The sequence below is a fragment of the Leptopilina boulardi genome, unplaced genomic scaffold (genome assembly GCF_019393585.1).
Source record: "Leptopilina boulardi isolate dan_hultmark-lab unplaced genomic scaffold, ZJU_Lbou_2.1 LbouV2_332, whole genome shotgun sequence".
Classification (NCBI taxonomy): domain Eukaryota; kingdom Metazoa; phylum Arthropoda; class Insecta; order Hymenoptera; family Figitidae; genus Leptopilina; species Leptopilina boulardi.
Window position 1 is genome coordinate 160,684 of NW_026137899.1, and position 23,426 is coordinate 184,109.

General features: G+C 27.3%; 1 protein-coding gene across 8 annotated transcripts in view; it reads left to right on the plus strand.

The window, feature by feature from the left end:
• The window catches only part of LOC127285442 (galactose mutarotase), a 26,413-nt gene extending 15,707 nt beyond the window's left edge, over positions 1–10,706 (plus strand). For 5 of the 8 annotated variants that reach the window (XM_051311449.1, XM_051311452.1, XM_051311453.1 and 2 more), the window contains 4 exons: positions 7,179–7,381; positions 9,293–9,660; positions 9,825–10,247; positions 10,358–10,706. In XM_051311449.1, coding sequence (XP_051167406.1) covers positions 7,179–7,381; positions 9,293–9,660; positions 9,825–10,247; positions 10,358–10,438 — 1,075 coding nt within the window. In that variant the 3' untranslated portion in view covers positions 10,439–10,706. Of the gene's footprint in view, positions 1–5,410; positions 5,631–6,836; positions 6,856–6,898; positions 7,041–7,178; positions 7,382–9,292; positions 9,661–9,824; positions 10,248–10,357 lie in introns of those variants that run through there. The other 3 variants (XM_051311448.1, XM_051311456.1, XM_051311451.1) reach the window with 3 other exon arrangements.
• Positions 10,707–23,426: the final 12,720 nt, after the last annotated feature.

The window sequence follows — 23,426 nt, forward strand, 5'->3', positions numbered from 1 at the left end:
ATCTGACTATTTATAGTTAAACAGTAATTCCAGGTTTGCACTCATCGTTTTCTTTAAATTGGAATACAAAATTGCATTATAGTAAATAAGTTAACTAAATTCTATTATTGTCTACTTTTAATTTAGTAAATTTAAAATTATTTTCATTAAATTATTTTACTGAAATTAAAACAAAAAGAATGAAAAAATTTAGAAAATTATAAACTGACAAAATTTTGAAAATTATTGTTATTACTACTTTGAAAATAACTTTTAAGACATTTCTCTAATTATAATTTGTATTTTAGCTGGGGTAGATGCACCAATTGTCGATGATTTTAGACAACATGTGACCTTGATATTTTTTTCTCAAGAGTACTTAAAAATTTGAATTTTGTGCGCTTGGACGAAGAATTTAATAATGTTTAATATTCATATTTATTTTTCTAAAATAAATAAATATTTCTTTTTCAGAACAAAATATTATAGAACATTGGCATGAAACAATTATACTTATTTAACTGTAAATTTATGGTTTATACAAGAAATAAGTAACCTGTAAAAGGTTTGCATCACTGACGTTTAATAAACACAAACTTTAACCAACTTTATATTGCATTTTTTTCGTTCGAAGCATCGGCACATGGTACATCAGCTAAAAAACTGACTACACCAATTTTTGAGTCATTACCTCGAAAAATGGAGCTGAGATAAAATATAGAACCAGATACCGATGATTTGCTTATAAAAATATAAAAAATTTATTTTGACAAATATATATATATATATATATATATATAAACTGAATACAGTTCTTTTACAATGCCGTAATAATAATTTAATACAAAAAAAGTAATTAGAAATACATTTAATTTGTATTTTTAAAATTCAACTCCCGTCAACTTGAAGTATTAAGAAAATGGTGAATCGATGAAATTTGACAGCAGTGAATTATAATTATAAGAGAATACCCCCACAGCACCAAAACTTTCCTAAAGGTTTCCTAAAGATTTACACTGCGACCCGAGTTTAGCGAAACTGAGTTTAGCGAAAACTCGGAATCGGCAACAATAGGACGGTAATTAAGCGGTAAGCGTAAGATGCTCCGACTCGAGCAGGAGCGTAGAAGTAAGGCAACGCGGTTCATTCGTATGAAACTGAAACCTACTACTATTGCAGGAGTCTCATGCTTTTTCGGTATTAGAGTCCTGCAACTGGCGATTAAGCTACGCTCACTTTAACTTGACTCAAACTTGGTGATCGCCAGTTGCAGAACTCTAATATCGAAAAAGCATGAGACTCCTGCAATAGTAGTAGGTTTTGGTTTCATACAATTTATGCGTGGCGCTCATTCATTTAAAGTATTAAATGCATACTACGAAGACGTGTTTCTCAAACATACTAAGAACGTATGAATTTTTGCTTTCTTTGTAAGAAAAATTCATGCTTTAATGGTAGGAATCATTTTCATGTTATTAAAACTAGATTTTTCTTTTCGTATAGAAATTATTAATAACTATCTGTTCTAGAATTATAACATTATGTCAAATCTACAAATGTTCTGTAACACTTCAGTCACAAATGTCATTAAATGTTTCATCCTTTTTGTTGTAAGATTCCTATGTTAATTTTTTTCCATTAATAATGCCTTGCAAAGTAATTTTGTCAATTTTTATGCCAACATCAATTGTTTTAATATTTGAATATTATATAACATAGAATTTCAATAATATTGGATATTGAAACTTGACCGAAACATAAATTATTTGATTAATTTGGGAACTTTTAAATGTTTTGAATTTCGTACATTTTTATAATTTATATTTATTAGAAATTTAATATTTGCTTTGTTTTATATTTAAATAATTTTTAAATTCTTTGCGTAAAAAATTACTATAAGACTTGCAATTTGTTGAGACTTACCAATTTTTTTTACATCACACTATTCTTATATATAATATTATAAATCACTATTATGAGTAATATAAATTATATTAGTTAATTAAAAAAATTTTACTGTTTCAACATTGTTACTTAATTACTTTTTTGGAGAAAATTGAAATTTACATGTACTGTCCTCTTGACTAAAGCAAAGATTTATTTCCTTTCAAATTAAAAATTAAAAGGTAATAAATTTTAAAATACAATAATTAAAAGATTTAACAATTTTTACATTTATTTTAATTAACATATTTAAGAATTAACAAATAAAAATTATTTATATTGTTAAAAATTATTAATATTTTAGAAACGATATGCTAATATACTCATTGTAATAAATAATAAACAACTAAAAAATTGTTTGATGGTCTTACAAAATAATAAACCTATCTATTTCATGTGTTTGTTACAAGGAACATTTCCTAAGAAACCTTTGTAGTCTCCCTTGGTCGAGCGCGTCTAGGCGCAGCTCCCAGTACGGTTGAGCTCTGCAGTGTAAGTACACTAGTGATGGTCGAAAGCTCGAATCTCGGGAGACAACCGGTTAAAAAATTTCGAGAATGTGTTAGGATTACAAATTTTTTTTTATTTTATTAACATTATCAAAATCAAATTAAGACAAAATATGACACTCTCTTAATTTATTATATTAATTTTAACTGTATTTTTTTTGTAACAAAGTTCTATATTTGTTACATATGTGTTATATAAGATGTTGTTACTGGATTTAAAAAATTTGTAATTAATTTATATAATCGTTACATATCTGTTATAAATCACTAGTAACAGTGTTATGTATTTATTACATATCTGTTACAGAGATCAGAGCTGACATTTATCATAACCTGCTTGTAACATGCTACAAGCTTGTGACAGAACGTGTTACATCTTGTTATAGAACAAATATATAACCATTACGTATTCGTGTTTGCTGGCTTTGCTCTCAATGTTATATTTGATGAAATTTATATTATTTAATTTCAAATAAATTTAAAATTTATAAGGCAAATGGTGAGTTTTTCCCCTTTCTTGTCTGATATCAGTACAATTATTTGAATTTTTATTAAAAGTAATTTTAAGTATTACTTATTACTGTTTATAATGATAATAAAATCTAAAAATTAAAATATAATTATAATAATTATTGCAATAAAAATATTATGTATTATAAGATAGAGAATTTTCAAGAAAAGAGTTTAAGGATTTCGTATTTCAAGTAGTTCGTACGGCCCTGATTGCTGACGTCGATTTCGGGAAATCTCATTACTGAGTTTAGCGAACGACCCACCAAACCTGCCGCTAAACTATCAGGTCGCAGTGTATTTGAAATGTTCAGAATATTTAATTGCAATGTTTAGTGAAAATTGTGTAAAGATTTAAATGTTCCGATTAAATAAATGTTCAGGAAAGTTTCGCGCTAAACATTTATTCAAGTGGGACATTTAAATCTTTACATGATTTTCACTAAACATTGCAATTAAATATTCCGAACATATCAAATAAATTTTTAGGAAAGTTTCGGTGCTTTGTGGGTAATTATTAATTGTTTTATTAGCTATAAGTAGGGATACTATGATATATATGATGGATGTTTTGAAAAAGAGAAAATTAATTTTAAGTGTTGAAAAAACAAAGATATTGGTGTTCAATAAAGGAAAAAACGGCAAAATGGAAAAATGGCTATGGGATAATGAAGAATTAGAAGAAGTCAAAGTATTCAAGTACCTAGGATTTAATTTTAACAGGGATTGTAATTATAAATATCAAATTTCAGAATTAAAGAAAAAAGGAGTTGTTGCAATGAAAAAAACATGGGGATTAGGAGAAAATAAATGTAAAGGAGATTTTAAAAAAAGAAAGATGATATTTAATTATTTGACTAAAAGTGTTATGTCATACGATAAAGAAATCTGGGGTTGGGAAGAGAAAAAAGAATTGGAAAAAATACAAATGGATTATTACAGATGGGTGTTAAGGTTGGATATATGTACACCTAAGTACATAATATATACTAAAACGGAAACGAGGAAAATGAAAAATGAATGGGGGGCAATAGCAGTAAAGTATGAAGAAAAAATCATGAAACTGGAAAAGAGACTTACGAAAACGTGCAGGATAGAGAAAAAGAAAACAGAGGAAAAAGATAAATTCATATTCATAACACAAGATATAAAGATATTATGAGCAATGGATTACCACAGTATATTAAAGAGTATAAAAAGGGTATGGATCAAGCGACGGTAACTAGAATAAGATGTGGAAATGTTGAGAAAGTTAATAGATATTGGTTAGAAGAAAAAGACTGGACATGTAAATTATGCGAGAATGGTTGGAGTACATTTAAACACTTTTTATATGAATGTGAAGGAACCAAACAGTGGGTAGAAGGAGTTATAGAGAAAGGATTAGATAAAATAGACATTATTACAAGTGAAAAGGGAAATATAGAAATATGTAAACTATTTTGTAAAATTAAAAACGAAATTAGGAAAAAGAATGACAAGCAGTAAATGAAAATGTTAATAGGATAATGATAAGGAAGTTATACTGAGAAATTGGAATAAAATAGGATAAGATATGTCTTGGAATTTGTAAAAGGAAATGTAAATATTAAACGTCAAAATGTATATATACACGGCAATAGTATACCAAAAATGTTAATATATATATTGAATAATGGTATTTAAATAGGATAAAAAAATATAATTATTAAATTATATATAAGCATGAGACTAGTATAGATGAATGAATGAGATTAGATAAAAGATAAATGTAAACCAAGACCGTCTCTGGGCTAAAGAGGCTGAAATAAATTATTATTATTATTACAAGCTCTGATACAAGAAATTTTTCCAAATTCTGGTGCCGAAATTGTACATTTTCTTGTACAAGATTTTGTAAAGGGATTTTTAATAGAGGTTTTTCAAATTTTTTCACTTTTACTCCCTATAACTCTAAAAATTTTATTTTTGGAACATTTTGTGATATACATTATGTTAAAGATACCTCAAAGAATATCTTCCTCAAGTTTTATCCAATTTGTCCGAAAGTCATTTTCTGTACATTATGTGCGTGGCCTTTTACATTTTTTGTTTTTGTCTTAACAAATAGACAAAAAATCTTTTTAAAAAGTATTCAATATTTTTCATAGAACAGCACAAAAATTTCAATTCTTAAAAAGTTACTTTTAAATAAAATCATAAGTATTAAATTCAAGAAACATATGTAAAAATATTAAATAAATACAATAAGATTCACTAATGGTAAGCTATACTGAATTTAACTTTCATTTTTCCCAATTTATTAATTGAGAACCTTGACATCATTTATGTCAGACAAAAAAAGAAAAAAAAAGAAATTGATAAAATGTGATTCTCAAGATTGAAACAATGTAGTCCTTCCTTTCGCATTAACAGACAATTTCCTGTTTCTTATTGGCGAAGAGGATTTGAAAGGAGAAACCCTGAAACTACCCCCAACAACTTAAAACATTAAACAATTATTACTTTCAGCGAGTGTTGCGGGTCTATATTTAACGTTTAACTAATCTTTCGTCTATTCCAGTGTGTTTTACCAATCACTTTCTAAATCAAGGCATAAGGTGATTGTAAAAATTGTGAGAGTAGTGCCCAAATATCTAGTGCGTAAATTTATTAAAACTGATTTATAATGTTCAAGTACCTGATATTCGTGTTGACTTTGCTATTTAGGTAAAACGTATTTTAATTGTTGAGGTCTACAGTTTGCGCATTAAATTTCACGTTTCTGTGATTATATGCCGAAGGCTGAAGATTAATGTTCACCTATTTTTATTATAATGAGGAAATAAATGAGTTTTGTCATTTCCATTGTATGTGCATTATCTGCATTCATTTGTTTACTTTTGGAAAATTCTAATTTTTGTAGGTTATTATTATTTGAAAATCAAACTTTGTGACGGTAGTATCAAACTCGTATGAAATTAGTCTTTTTCTGTTTTCGTTTACTTTTTCCTAATTTGGAAGAATTATAAATTTTTTCTTTTTAAACTATCAAAAAGAATACTATCAAATTGAAAACAAAATACATATCTTTTTTAAAATTTATCGATTTATGTTCAAATTATTTTCTACATTAAATTATTTTTAAATTAATATCTAAAGTAAATTCATTGTACAATAGGTAATTAATTTTATAACAACTGAACTTTTCCAGACAATTAAAATTTTAATAAAATTGAATTTAAAATTTTACTTTTTCAGAAGATTGATTTGTATTGAGAATAAATTAATAGTGTGAATTAATTGAAAAATTTTCTTTTAATATTTGTTTAAAATATTTGTTTCGTTATTAATTTTAAAATAATAGGTATATAATTAAAAATAATATTTTTTTTAATTGAAAAAATAATATAAATATTGCTTATGTTCAATCATTCATAATTTATATTATGAATTATTTTTAAAATAAAATTGTATTGTAATTTCTTCAAAATACTATTAAGAAAATGTTTTAATTTCAATTTAATAAAACAATTAATTGAAAAATCATAATCTTGATAAAATTTTAGGTATTCAAAATATATAAATATAAAAATTGTATGATTTTATAATTTACTTAATAATTCAAATAAATTAACAATGCAACACATTTTTTACGCGCGCTCTAGCATATGTATAGTTTGCTAATAATAACAATAATAATAAAAATAATTATAATAAAATAAAATATATATAACAACTGGATCAAGGTTAATGTCAGATTCTAAAATGATAATAAAAGAATTGTTACAGTATTTAAATGGAAGAATAAAATTAAAAGTTAAAATTATCAACGTGATAACAAATTAATCACGTACTTGTAATGAATCATTGATGAAGAACGATGATAAATATCTCAATAATGTATAAACAAAATAAATTTTTTTAAAAAATGAAAGATTATTATCACGTTAAGGTAAATTATAAAAATATTAATTTTAAATTCAATAAGAGCATTACTTATACTGACATAACTTATTTGTTGACTTTTTCACCGTTTCAACTGAAGAAATAATTTAACACGTGAACATACTTCAGTCTCTCTTGATACTTTAAACTCATCAGTTTCATAAAACAAACATTTAACTGAATTTTACATGTGTACTTATTTTTGTGCAATTAAAAATCATAATATTTTTGTTTAAAAACTATTGTTTAATTTGTTGTCATTAAAAATTGTTCATCTGTTAATATTTTAATATATATAATTTTTACTGACAATAAATTTTTTATCTGCAGTTTGACAATGGCACAGGAAAATGCAATTGAAATTCAATCTTTTGGCTATATTAATGGGAAAGAAGTAAAGAAATTTACATTAAAAAACAGAAATAACCAGGAGATAGATGTGATAAATTATGGAGCAACAATAATAAGTATCAGAACTCCTGATAAGTATAATCAGCTGGCGGATATTGTCCTTGGTTATGATAATCTAGAAGGTAATTATAAAACTTAAATTATTGTTTATATAAATTTTAATAAAATAAAACTATCGTCAACTTTCTTGCTATTTATAATTAAAGGAAGTGCAGACTTTGAAAAATTGAATGGCATTTTTATTTAAGAGAGTTTTTATTTAATTAAAAGTTCATTTACGTAAATTCTAATTTTAATAACATAATTTGGAATTTTTTATATAAAATTTAGGTTTTTTACCATGTTTATTTCAGAAAAAATGAAATTTCTATCAAATGGAAATTCGAGGTTTCAAGAATTCTATGAAATTCTACGACAAAGTGAAAGTCCATCTGCAATTGCATCTCCGATTTTTTTACTTCTAGTACTAATTGAGACTAGCTTCCATGAATTTTTTAAAAATTTTTGATGTTTATGGTGAAAAAAATAAAAAGTGCAAAAATTTATGGTTTTTATTCGTTTATTGGGGTAAAATATGCAAAATTAAAAAAAATTTATAAGATATAAAAAACGTATTTTAATAAGATCTATAACTATTGTTTAAAAGTTTTTTTTTAATTTTGCATATTTTACCCAGTAAACAAAAAAACCATAAATTTTGGGACTTTTTTTATGGTTTTCATCATAAATATCGAATTTTCGGGTATTGTCACTATGATTTTCGTAATCAGCGCATCAAAATACATAAAAGTACGTAGTATAAAAAAAACAAAAATTTTTTTTTAAAAATTCTAAATTCAAAAATTTTTGAAAAATTCCGAAAATATTGTAAAAATTGTTTGCCCATTATCGAGCTAAGCTTAAAAGTTTTGTACAAAGAAGTACTTTTTTTGAAAAAAATCGATTAGTACGTCAAAGGAGAAAATTTTTATCATTAAAACTCAAAAATTTGATAGTAATATCGTTAAAAAAAAAATTTCCATTTTTTTTGAAAAGTACGTTGAAAAACATATTTTGAAAACAAGGATTTTTAAAAATTGATGCATTTTTAAGGAAGTTATGAGCATTCAAAAATTAAAAGTCATGAAAATTCTCCAATTTTCAATATTCTGTAACTCGAAAACGGCTTGCTAATAAAATTTGAAAAAATTCATGGAAGATGGACTTTCACTTTGTCGTGAAATACATCATATATAAAAATATTGTTATTTAAAAATTTTTTGAGTAGAAATTCCGCTAAATGAAAATTTGGATAAATAAGTATTTAATTTAATTAGTATTTATTATTTATTTATTTTTAAAAATAAAAATTTGGTTTGGTTAAGTAAAAATTCTCTGTAACAGGAGAATTCGTTCAATTAAAAAATGTTTTTATGACATACTTACAAATGTCCAAATTTATGTGCAGAAAACATCTACTTCCTGGTTAAAATTTCGGACTGATTCTAGATTAACTTCGGATGGATCAGTCCGCATTAATCTGGTAATTATACGAAAACAATCCGAAAATGATCCGTATTAGTCAGCAATCATTCCGGACCAAAAGACAAATCCTTGATCATTCCGAAATTGACAAGAAATTAATCCGCAATTAGTCCGCAACAATCTGGATTCAGTACTGTCAGAAAACTGAATCTGAAATGAGTCCGGAATAATATAAAATCTTTGTATGAAAAATCCGATATTAGTCTACTTTAATCCCGATTTAAGTTGATAAGAAATCCTAATCCGAAATGAGTCAGGAAAAATCTGTTCAAAAGTAGCAGTTAGTCCGCATAAAAGTTTTAATCAGGAAGAACTGATTTCTCACACAGCACCTAATTAATTTCGGATTTTCTAGTCACATAAATAATAATTTCGGACTAATTTCAGAAGACAAAAACCTGACAATAAACCGGACTGTTTCGGATTAATTCCGAATTAGTTCAGAAGCAGTTCGGAATTTTAACCAGGGATACTTATGTAATTCTAATAATTTTTAAATATCAAATTAGGTTATTTGAGAAGTGATAATCCCTATTTTGGAGCAACTGTTGGTAGAGTTGCGAATCGAATTGGAAAAGCTAGTTTCACATTAGACGGTGTGAAATATAATTTAGCGAAAAATAGAGGTGAAAATACTCTTCATGGAGGATTTCGCGGATGGAACTCAAAAATATGGGAAGCTTTCGCAAGTAATGATTCTGTTGTAATGACTCTTTTAAGTGAAGATGGAGATGAGGGATTTCCCGGTGCTGTTATTGCTTCCGTAACATTCAAATTAAATCATGATGGACAATTTAACATAGAAATGAAAGCATTTACTACCAAATCTACTCCCATTAATCTAACAAATCACAGCTACTTTAATCTTGCTGGACATGTAGGTGTTTTAAAATACATTTCTTTCTGATAAATTATAAAAACCAGATGATAAATTTTTATGGGGGAAATTTCAGTAGAGCATAATGTTTAAGAATATAATTTTGAAATTAAAAAAAATTTCTATTTTTTGGTGAAATGCTAACAAAAATTCAATATATACAGGGCACAAATGCCGAAGAAATTTACAAACATCAAATTCAATTGAATGCAGATCGGTGGACAGTAACGGATTCGGAAAGTATTCCAACGGGAGAATTAAGACCAGTTGATAACACATTAATGGATCTTAGAAATCCAACATTTTTGGGTAATGTTATCAATAAAGTTGCAGGAGGTGGTTATGATTATAATTTCTGTTTACCGGATTCAGACAAAACTAAAACAAAATTCGTTGCTAAAGTTGTTCATCCGGATTCCGGAAGATATATGGTTGTATACAGCGATCAACTTGGAGTACAATTCTACACGTCAAATTTTTTTCCCGAAAGAAATACATCAGCAATTTTAGGAAAAGAAGGAAAACCATATTTTAAACATGCTGCTTTCTGTTTGGAAACACAAAATTATCCAGATGCAATAAATCATGTAAGAGAAATATATTATTTTTATTATTTGTTATTAATATTATATATCAATTTTTTGTTATTTATTGTAATTCATGTAATTTTTTTTAATTTTTGTAATTTTCATTGCAGAATAATTTCCCAGATAGTGTTTTGCGGCCAGATAACGTTTATAATCACATTGTGATATATAAATTTGGTGTTCAAAAATAAACTATTCTATACATTTGGATATCTATTATATTAATATGTAACAGTAATTTTTGAAAATCTTGAAAATATAACTTTAATTAACTACTGTTAAAGACTATAAATTTTGTTTAATTTTCGACAAATTATTTTTTAACAAGTTTGAAATGTGTACCTATAAAAAATCTAAGAAGACTTTTATAGGAATGTCGAATTTTCGTATTCATAGTATTACTTTTGAAAAATTGTTAAAAATATAATTTTATCTTTAAATAAATAAAAATTAAAAGAATTTTTTTTAATTTAACTTATCAATATTACATTTATTTAATTTATTTTTTATTTAATTTGAATACTTTTGCATATATAAATTTTTTTGAAATTTTGATTACATTCAGTTACTTTTTTAGGGTTAAATAATATCAAAATTTCGATCAAAAATTCATTAATTATCATAAATTAAAAAAATGGGCATATAAATATCTCATAATTATCTCAGAGGTAACCTTCTGACATTCAAAAATTCGAAGTACTAAAAATTCTGTTGAATGAGAATTTGCTAAATTTAAAATTCAATTAAATTATAATTCTTTTAAATGAACAGTTGGATAAAGAGAAATTATGCAATATAAAAATTATGTTAAGTATAAAAATTCGTTTCGGAAGAAATTCTGTCAAATCCCGGCTGAAAAAACTTGTACAAGAAATTGTACAAGTTCTTGTACATGTTCATTAATGAACTTGTACATTTTCTTGTATATGTTCAAGTAATGTTCTTGAACAAGTTCAGCATTCGGAATGGAGACATGTTCTTGTACCAGAACTTGTACAAGATCATGGATACGAAAATATACTTGTACAAGAACATGTACATTTTCTTGTACAAGTATATTTTCTTGTTCAGGATCTTGTACAAGTTCTGGTACAAGAACATGTCTCAATTCCGGATGCTGAACTTGTTCAAGAATATTACTTGAACATATACAAGAAAATGTACAAGTTCATTAATGAACATGTACAAGAACTTGTACATTTTCTTGTACAAGTTTTTTCAGCCGGGATACTAATTCTAAAAATAAAAATTTAGTTAAAATAAAATTTCTATCTAATAAAATTCTTTCAAATTAAAATTCTAACTAATAATTATGGTCAACCGGTTATTTAAAATTTTGACTAACTTAAAATTTTGTTAAATGAGAATTTCGTTAAATTAAAATTCGTTTAAATTAGAATTATTTTAAATAAAAAGTTTTTTAAAGAGAAATTTGGATCTATTAATATAAATTTGATTAAACACAAATTAGAGAAATGAAAATTCGTCGAAAAAATTTCTACCTATAATGAATTTTATGGGATAAAAAAGATTTTTCTCTGATTTTTAATTCTCATTAATTAACAGATAACTTGGAATAACATGCTGTCAGCTGTCAAACGAATAAACGAGGAAATACTCAGAACATCTTATGTATGTATATTATATAAGATGTGGTATTTTCTTTCGAAACTGTATATTGCGCGTAAATATCTATATTCTTAAAATTTACATTCAAAATGAGCCTACTTAATATGCACTTAATAAATAAAGGCAAATATTTTTACATTTTACGTCTATAAATATATACATAACAAAGCTTTTTATTTCTATATCAATAAATTGGCATTGTAAAGCAAATTTAAAAATATCAACAAGTAAATTGCAAAATTGGTAAATTGCATCAATAAAAAATAACAAACTTAATGTGAGTGTGTATAGGATTTTAAAATCGCTTTTTCCACTTCTGATACGTGACAACGTATAATATTGCATTATTCGTATACGTGATTTTCTGTATAGGGGAGAGTGGTCCTATGTCGGCCCTGTGGGTAAAGTCGGCCCCCCGGGTTTCTCAGAGCTGGCGTTCGCGTCGAATTAATAATTTTAAACAAACTCTTTTTTAACATACACTAAAATAATTATTTTAGTGTTTGTTAATATGTCACACCACAAAATTATTAATACGACGCGAACGCCAGCTCTGAGAAACACGGGGGGGGGGGGCCGACTTTACCCACAGGGCCGACATAGGACCACTCTCCCCTATATAAAAAAATGTATAAGAAAAAATATAAGTTCATTGTTATATTTGAAGTGATCCAGTAAGCATTCAATGAACTTTTTTATAAAGACAAACAAAAAATTTATTTAATTCAAATACTTCAAATTATTTGAAAAATATTTAATTGGTTCAAATACTTTTTATTTGGATCAAAAAAATATGTATTTGATTCAAATAATTTGAATTATTTGAATCCCATTTATTTGAACCAAGTAAGTCGTATTTGGTTCAATTAAATAATTAATTAAATTGAATAAATGAATTTATTTAATACATTTAAATAATAATAATACATTTAGTTACTTAAAACTATTCATTCATTTATTTCACTCAAATATTTCGTTTATTTGATACAAATAAAAAGTATTTGACACAATACATTCATGCAATTGATTTAAATAAACTAAATTATTTAATACAAATAATTCGTTATTTAATACTAATACACTATTTTATCAAGACAAATAAAAAAATATTTCAATGAATTAAATATTTATTTGAAACGATAATACTGATTTACTTGAAACAATTAATTTATTTATTTCACTCAAATATTTCGTTTTATTGAAAATAAATAACAAATAAAAAGTATTTGATACAATAACTTTATTTAATGGATTCAAGTCAACTAAATTATTTAATTCTAATACTATATTTAATACAGACAAATTAAGAAATATTTTAATCAATTAAATGTTTATTTGAAACCAAAATAATAAGTTACGTGCAACAATTAATTTATTTATTCCACTTGAATATTTCGTTTTTTTGATACAAATAAAAAGTATTTGATACAATAAATTTATTTTATTGATTCTAATTAATTAAATTATTTAATATAAATAATGCGTTATTTAATGTTAAAACACTATTTTATCAAAGGAAAATAAAATATTTTGATCAATTCATTTATGTATTTATATTACCTATATTATTTTTATTATTAATTATATTATTGTCATTGTCATTTTTTATTTAAAAATTATATGTAAACTTTTCAATTTAAAAAGAAAAAAAACAATTTTTTGATATTAAAATAATTTTTTTTTCATTTTTTGTTTGTTTTTTTTATAAAATGTTCAATTAGCTTCCAACTTTCTATTTAAATTCAAAATTCAAATTACAAAAAACTTGTTGTTTTATACAATTTGTAGCAAATTCTAAATATTTTGTAAATCAATTAATCAATACTTTTTTAATATACAATTTATAATTTTAGTTAATTTAATTGTCGTTTTGGTTAATTAATTTTTTTGAATTAATTATTAATTAATTTAAATTAAATTTGTTGAACAAAATATATATTTAAGTTATATATTTTTTGCAATAAAAGATTTATAAAATATTATTGTTAAAAAATTAATTTTTAATATCCATATTTTTGGAAAAGAAGTTAATTTTTATAAACAATATATTTGTAGAAAATATTAATTTTTATCAGCAATATTTTTGTTTAAAAAATTGACTTTTATCAAAACGTAGCTGGAAGGACCTAATCGAGGATGTCGAGAAGGACCCATGGGGTCTGGCTTTTAAAATCGTTACTAAGAAATTAGTAACGAGGCAAAAGACCCCCGGCCTGGACAATCCCGATTGGGGCAGAAAGGTAATAAAAGCCGTGGCTTAGGAAGGACTGGAGTTCTTGTATAGTCACAGAGGAAGAACTCTTTACTCTTGAAGAATTGGAAGCAGCAGGTAGAAGATTGAAGACAGGCAAGGCGCCTGGAATCGATGGGATAAGCAACAAGATCCTAAAAGAGGTGATTGTTGCTTCTTCCCAGATTTTGCTGGACATCTTCAATCGCTGCCTAGAGAGAGGAGAGTTCTTTCCAGACTGGAAGAGGCAAAGGCTGGTCCTCCTAAGAAAGGGAGACAAACCTCTAGGTATGGTCTCATCCTACAGGCGTATATGCCTGTTGGATACGATGGGCAAACTTCTAGAGGACATGGTTCTGCAGAGAATGCAATCTCACTTGACCGGAGAGAATAGTCTATCCGATAACCAATTTGGATTCCGCAAAGGTCGGTCCACAGTTGATGCCGTAAAGGCAGTTGTGGACCTCGCCAGAGAAGGGAAAAACAAATTGGGACCAGATAAAAAGAAGAGCTTCTGCGCGTTGGTAGGACATACGGAACGCGTTCAATTCCGCGAGATGGGAAGATCTCATCGAGTCGATGATACAGAAGGGTATACCGCCCTACCTGTTGCGGATAATAGATAATTATCTAAGCGACAGGTGGGTTATTTACGAGGGAGACACCTGCATTCTCAAGGAAGAGATGCGGCGTCGGGCCCCTCAAGGCTCGAGGGTAGGACCATTTTTATGGAATGTATCTTACGATGACTTCCTGAGAATGGACCTGCCCGAAGATGCGGTGATCGTCGGCTTTGCGGACGACGCGTTGATCGTGTGCGCTGCCGACTCGGCGGAAGCTCTGGGGACATTGGTAAACGAATGTCTGCGGCTAGCAAAATGCTGGCTGGAAACCAGAGGTCTTCAAATGGCCCTGGAAAAGACCGAAGCATTGCTGGTCACAGACAGACGTGGTTATAAATCCCCACGAATCGTGATAGACGAATTCGAGGTCAAGTGGAGGAGACAGATAAAGTACCTTGGTGTGGAACTGGATGGAAGGTTAAACTTCCATCACCACATGGCTACGGCGTCGAACAAGGCGATCGAATGTGCGGCTAACTTAGCACGGGTGATGCCAAATGTTGGAGGCCCCCGTGAGAAGAAAAGAAGACTGGTGGCGAGTGTCGCCGACGCTAAGCTGCTTTACGCAGCACCAGCGTGGGCCCCCTCCCTGAGAACAAACAGATGTTCAACCATCTGTAAAAAGATGCTGTCCGCGCAGAGATGCATTACTTCACGTATTGCCTCTGCTTATCGGACAGTATCTACGAGCGCTGTGCACGTCCTTGCAAGTGTCCCGCCAGCAGATCTTTTGGCGCTTGAGAGGGAGAAAATTATCCTCCTTCTCAAAGAGGCGAATTCCTCTGAAGAGGAAGATCGACCCAGCAAAGACCGCATCCGCTTCGAAGCGAGGCGCAGGCTCGTAGAAAAATGGCAGGAGAGATGGGATGAGAAGGTAAAAGGTCGATGGACTTATCGCCTTATACCGACACTCGCCACTTGGTTAAGTAGGAGCCATGGAGAGGTCTCCTACTACTTGACACAAGCGCTGACAGGTCACGGATGTTTTAATTCGTACCTGCAGCGCTTTAAAAAGAGAGAGAGTGAGGAGTGTGCTTACTGCCAGTTCCCTGTGGACAACGCAGAGCACACCCTCTTTGCCTGCAGTCAATGGGACTTGGAGAGGCAGGCCATGTTTACCGGTGTAAACGCTACAGTTACACCAGAGAACATGGTAGCGCTGATGATCCAGTCCCAGGAAAACTGGCGGCTCATCGAGACCTTTATCATCTCTGTTATGATGAGAAAGGATCTCGATGGCCGCAGATAGGCGAAATTGACAGTATTCCATTTTATATTTATTTTTATTTGTTCATTTTATTATTTATTTTGTTCTTTTATTGTCTTTTTACACTTTTCTGTTTATTTATTTATTTATTTTGTCTTTTATTGTCTTTTTACAATTTTCTGTTTATTTATTTATTTTAGTCTTTTTACAGTTTTATGTTATATTTTGTTTGTTCATCTGTCTTTTTACAGTTTTATCTTTGACTTGTTTAATTTATTTTTTATTTTATTTCTTGACTTTTTATTGTTTTCTTTTCTGGTGTGCTGTTGATTCCGCTTGACATTGATTTTGGTTTTATCTTAAAATTGATGACGCAGGATGTCCGCAGGAATGGACGAGGTCGCTTTTGCGACAGAGTTGGAGCGCCACCCTCGATGGCAAAAGTCTTCACGACAGTACCGAGGATGGATAAAAGGGCTCCCAAGAAGGGTTGACGGGTTTTTAGTGGGTCGGGGCTGGTAGTAGTTCGCCAGCTTATTTTGTTTAGTGTTCTCTTTTTTTACCAACCCCACATAACCTTGGCATGCGGAAGCCAAGGTATCTGTATACAGATTTCCCAATAGTCCCTAAGCAAAAAAAAAAAAACTTTTATCAAAAATAATTGTAATTTTTATTATCAATTTTATTAAAAGAAAATTAAATTTAATCAGTAATTTTTTTATTTAAAAAATATTTTTATCAGTAATATTTTTGATTTAAAAATTAATTTTGATTATCAATATTTTTATTATTTTATTTATTTTAATTATTATTTGAGTCATTCAATTATATTTTGACTAATGTCGTTGCCGATTAATTTTAAAAAATTATAATACTTTGCAGAAATGATTTTAAAGGAATCAATATCACAAAATGAAAATAATTTTATTAAAATTTGTATTATTTTTTGTAAAATATGTATTTAAAGTATATGAGGAGCTGGAAACTGTCACTTTTTTATCTAATAGAAAATATTAAAGAAAATATATAATTTATCATGAAAATGTAAAAGAAATATTGGAATTTATTAAGAATGAACAATTTTATTCTTATAAATTAATATAAGCAATTAAAGATAAGAAATATTAAATAAAATATAATTCTAAAATTCACCTATAAAATAACCTAATTTTGCGATTTTTATTCATTAATTGTAAGAAAGAGAAATCATTAAATGAAATAAAAACTTACCAAATATAAAGTACTTGTAATTAACATTTAATTTTTCTTAGCACTTTTTTTCTTTCTTCTTAATAAAAATATAAAATTAAGCATTTAAAATTAGCACTTTGCTGAGTTTCACGATTTTTAAACATTAATAACTTTGTTACAGAAAAATAATTAGAAATTACGAAACTTGGGGAATATCTCAATAGTCACTAAATACACACACTCCAAAAGTTTCGCTTTAGAAAAAAGATACTTTTCTTTTTTAAGGAGGTTCCATCCCTTCACTAAACTAGTCAAAGCAATAACCATTTTTGTCTGATTTGACTTGCTCGGTATTTTGAAACGTCTGGCAACACTGCAACTCACGTTATGTACGTTGTCAACAACTGTTGTTTTTGAAATAACGCGCGCATAACCTCAAAAATTTGACAAGCGCACGCGCACGGTGGAAACCGTGAAGACGCGAAATGCCGTGTTGCCAAATGTTTCAAGTTATCTTTTCTGTATCACAAAAAGTGAAAAAAAAATTTATAAATGAACTATTTTGAACTCTCACAGGAACCTATTGTCCTTTTTTAAATACAATACCGGTTCATTGCATATCTGTCTTTAACTATACAAACTTTGATCAACATCTGTTTGTTTAATATTTCATAGTATGAAAATATATGTGACAAAGTAATGAATTCCCATAAGAATCAATGTTAAACAGTGAAAAAATAAATCGATCAGAACTTTTTTCTCCGGAACCTACAGGTCTCAAAAATTTAACTACAGAATTTTAGAAGCTTTATTTAGTAGTGTATCAAGTTTTACCAAAAACTGCTTGTTTATTCGATAATAGGTGGTACGTCCTTAAGATCATTAACCATCAAGAACAAACTTCATCTTTATAAATAATAACTAGCAACTTTGTCGTCCGCAAGCGGCCGACTACGTTGCTAGTGTGCATTAACCATATTTTTTATTCATTTTTTTTCAAAAAAATTTAATATTAGAAATGTAACAAAAAATTTCTCTATATTGGATCTACCACCCAAGTAGCACGGAATATTGCTTGAATGTCAGGCTGATATCAACAGGGAATATTTTTGTGACATTCAGGCGATATCATAATGTCCTTTTCACGGGGACATTCCTCCGTGATGTATCTATGTTACGGTCTTTTACACAAAAAATGTAACGCGTTACAAAACTTACATTCTAAATTTATTAAACCTAAATAATTCTGTGGTACTTTACTTTCATCTAAATCTTCAAAAGACATTATTGCAACTCCTGCACTTTTTTTATTCCGATTATCGTTTTTGCATGTCAAATTCTTTTCTTCACACATTCTTTTCATCTTCCGTTGCCGTAGAAAATTTTTTCTTCTTACATGACAAATTATTTTCTTGACGCACTTTCTTTTCATCTTGAGTCTCCATTGATATTTTTCTTTTCCTACATGCCAAATTTTTATCCTTGCGTATTTTCTTTCCATCTTCAGTTTTTACATTCTCATCATAATGAGAAAGTATTACATTTGCCCGATTTTGACCAATATCTAATTCTTGTGAATCTCCACGTTTCAAGACATCCTGATGCCAAAAAAATAGGTTTTAAACAAATGTTTGTCTGTATGTATGTATGTATGTATGTATGTATGTCTGTATGTCTGTAGACAAAAAAGTTGTCTCGACGATAACTTGAGTAAATTTTAATTAATCGACCTCAAATTTGGTATACACTTTAAGTGTACCAAAATCTCGCCTGAGTTCGTTGGCCAGATGATTTCATCAAAAATCAACAAAATTATTCAAATTTTGAGTTTTTAAAAATTTCAAAAATTCACATTTTTCAAAAAAAAAATTTTTTTAATTTTTTTTCGAAAATTACGACTAAAAATAAACACTTTTTTCTTTTGACAATTTTTAATAGCGATTAAAACAAAAAAGTTATACCACTTTTTTAAAAAAAGACAAAAAATGACAAAAACCGATGAAAAATGGGTAAAATGCAGAGCAAAATCACTTTATTTTGAAAAAATGTGTTCAAATATGTATTATTTCTCTTTAAACCACCTTCAATTAACATAAATTAAAGTAACTTACTCATAATATTTCGAATTTTATTTTATTTTTTTTTTTTTTGAATATTTATAATTAAAAATTTGTTTTTACATTCTCATCATAATGAGAAAGTATTACATTTGCCCGATTTTGACCAATATCTAATTCTTGTGAATCTCCACGTTTCAAGACATCCTGATGCCAAAAAAATAGGTTTTAAACAAATGTTTGTCTGTATGTATGTATGTATGTATGTATGTATGTCTGTATGTCTGTAGACAAAAAAGTTGTCTCGACGATAACTTGAGTAAATTTTAATTAATCGACCTCAAATTTGGTATACACTTTAAGTGTACCAAAATCTCGCCTGAGTTCGTTGGCCAGATGATTTCATCAAAAATCAACAAAATTATTCAAATTTTGAGTTTTTAAAAATTTCAAAAATTCACATTTTTCAAAAAAAAAATTTTTTTAATTTTTTTTCGAAAATTACGACTAAAAATAAACACTTTTTTCTTTTGACAATTTTTAATAGCGATTAAAACAAAAAAGTTATACCACTTTTTTAAAAAAAGACAAAAAATGACAAAAACCGATGAAAAATGGGTAAAATGCAGAGCAAAATCACTTTATTTTGAAAAAATGTGTTCAAATATGTATTATTTCTCTTTAAACCACCTTCAATTAACATAAATTAAAGTAACTTACTCATAATATTTCGAATTTTATTTTATTTTTTTTTTTTTTGAATTTTTTTAATTAAAAATTTGTTTTTACATTCTCATCATAATGAGAAAGTATTACATTTGCCCGATTTTGACCAATATCTAATTCTTGTGAATCTCCACGTTTCAAGACATCCTGATGCCAAAAAAATAGGTTTTAAACAAATGTTTGTCTGTATGTATGTATGTATGTATGTATGTATGTCTGTATGTCTGTAGACAAAAAAGTTGTCTCGACGATAACTTGAGTAAATTTTAATTAATCGACCTCAAATTTGGTATACACTTTAAGTGTACCAAAATCTCGCCTGAGTTCGTTGGCCAGATGATTTCATCAAAAATCAACAAAATTATTCAAATTTTGAGTTTTTAAAAATTTCAAAAATTCACATTTTTCAAAAAAAAAATTTTTTTAATTTTTTTTCGAAAATTACGACTAAAAATAAACACTTTTTTCTTTTGACAATTTTTAATAGCGATTAAAACAAAAAAGTTATACCACTTTTTTAAAAAAAGACAAAAAATGACAAAAACCTATGAAAAATGGGTAAAATGCAGAGCAAAATCACTTTATTTTGAAAAAATGTGTTCAAATATGTATTATTTCTCTTTAAACCACCTTCAATTAACATAAATTAAAGTAACTTACTCATAATATTTCGAATTTTATTTTTTTTTTTTTTTTTTGAATTTTTTTAATTAAAAATTTGTTTTTACATTCTCATCATAATGAGAAAGTATTACATTTGCCCGATTTTGACCAATATCTAATTCTTGTGAATCTCCACGTTTCAAGACATCCTGATGCCAAAAAAATAGGTTTTAAACAAATGTTTGTCTGTATGTATGTATGTATGTATGTATGTATGTCTGTATGTCTGTAGACAAAAAAGTTGTCTCGACGATAACTTGAGTAAATTTTAATTAATCGACCTCAAATTTGGTATACACTTTAAGTGTACCAAAATCTCGCCTGAGTTCGTTGGCCAGATGATTTCATCAAAAATCAACAAAATTATTCAAATTTTGAGTTTTTAAAAATTTCAAAAATTCACATTTTTCAAAAAAAAAATTTTTTTAATTTTTTTTCGAAAATTACGACTAAAAATAAACACTTTTTTCTTTTGACAATTTTTAATAGCGATTAAAACAAAAAAGTTATACCACTTTTTTAAAAAAAGACAAAAAATGACAAAAACCTATGAAAAATGGGTAAAATGCAGAGCAAAATCACTTTATTTTGAAAAAATGTGTTCAAATATGTATTATTTCTCTTTAAACCACCTTCAATTAACATAAATTAAAGTAACTTACTCATAATATTTCGAATTTTATTTTTTTTTTTTTTTTTTTGAATTTTTTTAATTAAAAATTTGTTTTTACATTCTCATCATAATGAGAAAGTATTACATTTGCCCGATTTTGACCAATATCTAATTCTTGTGAATCTCCACGTTTCAAGACATCCTGATGCCAAAAAAATAGGTTTTAAACAAATGTTTGTCTGTATGTATGTATGTATGTATGTATGTATGTCTGTATGTCTGTAGACAAAAAAGTTGTCTCGACGATAACTTGAGTAAATTTTAATTAATCGACCTCAAATTTGGTATACACTTTAAGTGTACCAAAATCTCGCCTGAGTTCGTTGGCCAGATGATTTCATCAAAAATCAACAAAATTATTCAAATTTTGAGTTTTTAAAAATTTCAAAAATTCACATTTTTCAAAAAAAAAATTTTTTTAATTTTTTTTCGAAAATTACGACTAAAAATAAACACTTTTTTCTTTTGACAATTTTTAATAGCGATTAAAACAAAAAAGTTATACCACTTTTTTAAAAAAAGACAAAAAATGACAAAAACCTATGAAAAATGGGTAAAATGCAGAGCAAAATCACTTTATTTTGAAAAAATGTGTTCAAATATGTATTATTTCTCTTTAAACCACCTTCAATTAACATAAATTAAAGTAACTTACTCATAATATTTCGAATTTTATTTTATTTTTTTTTTTTTTGAATTTTTTTAATTAAAAATTTGTTTTTACATTCTCATCATAATGAGAAAGTATTACATTTGCCCGATTTTGACCAATATCTAATTCTTGTGAATCTCCACGTTTCAAGACATCCTGATGCCAAAAAAATAGGTTTTAAACAAATGTTTGTCTGTATGTATGTATGTATGTATGTATGTATGTCTGTATGTCTGTAGACAAAAAAGTTGTCTCGACGATAACTTGAGTAAATTTTAATTAATCGACCTCAAATTTGGTATACACTTTAAGTGTACCAAAATCTCGCCTGAGTTCGTTGGCCAGATGATTTCATCAAAAATCAACAAAATTATTCAAATTTTGAGTTTTTAAAAATTTCAAAAATTCACATTTTTCAAAAAAAAAATTTTTTTAATTTTTTTTCGAAAATTACGACTAAAAATAAACACTTTTTTCTTTTGACAATTTTTAATAGCGATTAAAACAAAAAAGTTATACCACTTTTTTAAAAAAAGACAAAAAATGACAAAAACCTATGAAAAATGGGTAAAATGCAGAGCAAAATCACTTTATTTTGAAAAAATGTGTTCAAATATGTATTATTTCTCTTTAAACCACCTTCAATTAACATAAATTAAAGTAACTTACTCATAATATTTCGAATTTTATTTTTTTTTTTTTTTTTTTTTATATAAGTGAACCATTGCTATCCATTTCCAAAAATTGCAATTTTTTTCATAATGTTTCTGATTAGTTCATGTTGCACTGTTTTTACTAGAATATTGTATGTTTTCGATTGCTAACTTTTGAATTTAGTGAACTTCTTTTATTTTTAGCCCTTTTTTTTATCTAACCCCTTGACAGTCCATGGCTCATATATATTCCAATAAAAAGACGTTCCGTTTTTGTGATTTTGAACGTATTTGTACACCTTTGAAGAAAATAGTAAATCTTTTTCTATTTAAGTATCAATGAGTACACTGTTGTTTTCGAGGTCCCTGAATTCGAATTTGAGGTTAGATTTAAAAAATCCAAAATGGCTGGCCCATCATAACGGAATAATTTAACATTGATTCGATTATTTTAAAATTCGGTTATTTTACTCATTAATTTTTTGCGTCCCAGTTTTAACCTATTTTGCCACCTTTTCTTTTAGCAACTTTCATCTCTAGATTTAAAGTTTTTGAAGCAGTATTCCTAAAACATTTTTTCCACTATAACGGAAGCATTGTGAAGTGAAACAAAAATAATAAGTGTTGCAGGCGAAATTATAAAGAATTATGAATTAACTAAGTATAAACATTGATATTTTTTAAGAGAAAATTCATTTTTCAACAATCTTTTTAACAAATTTAAATAAATCTTTCTACTCCTTGGTGTGTAGGTCGCTCATTACGATTCTGAAGTCAGTTTTTAAAAATTCAAAATGGCGTATTGGAATATTTTTGACACCATATTTTTAGCATTTAAAGGTATTCTGAAGGGATAAGATTTGAAAAATTATAAA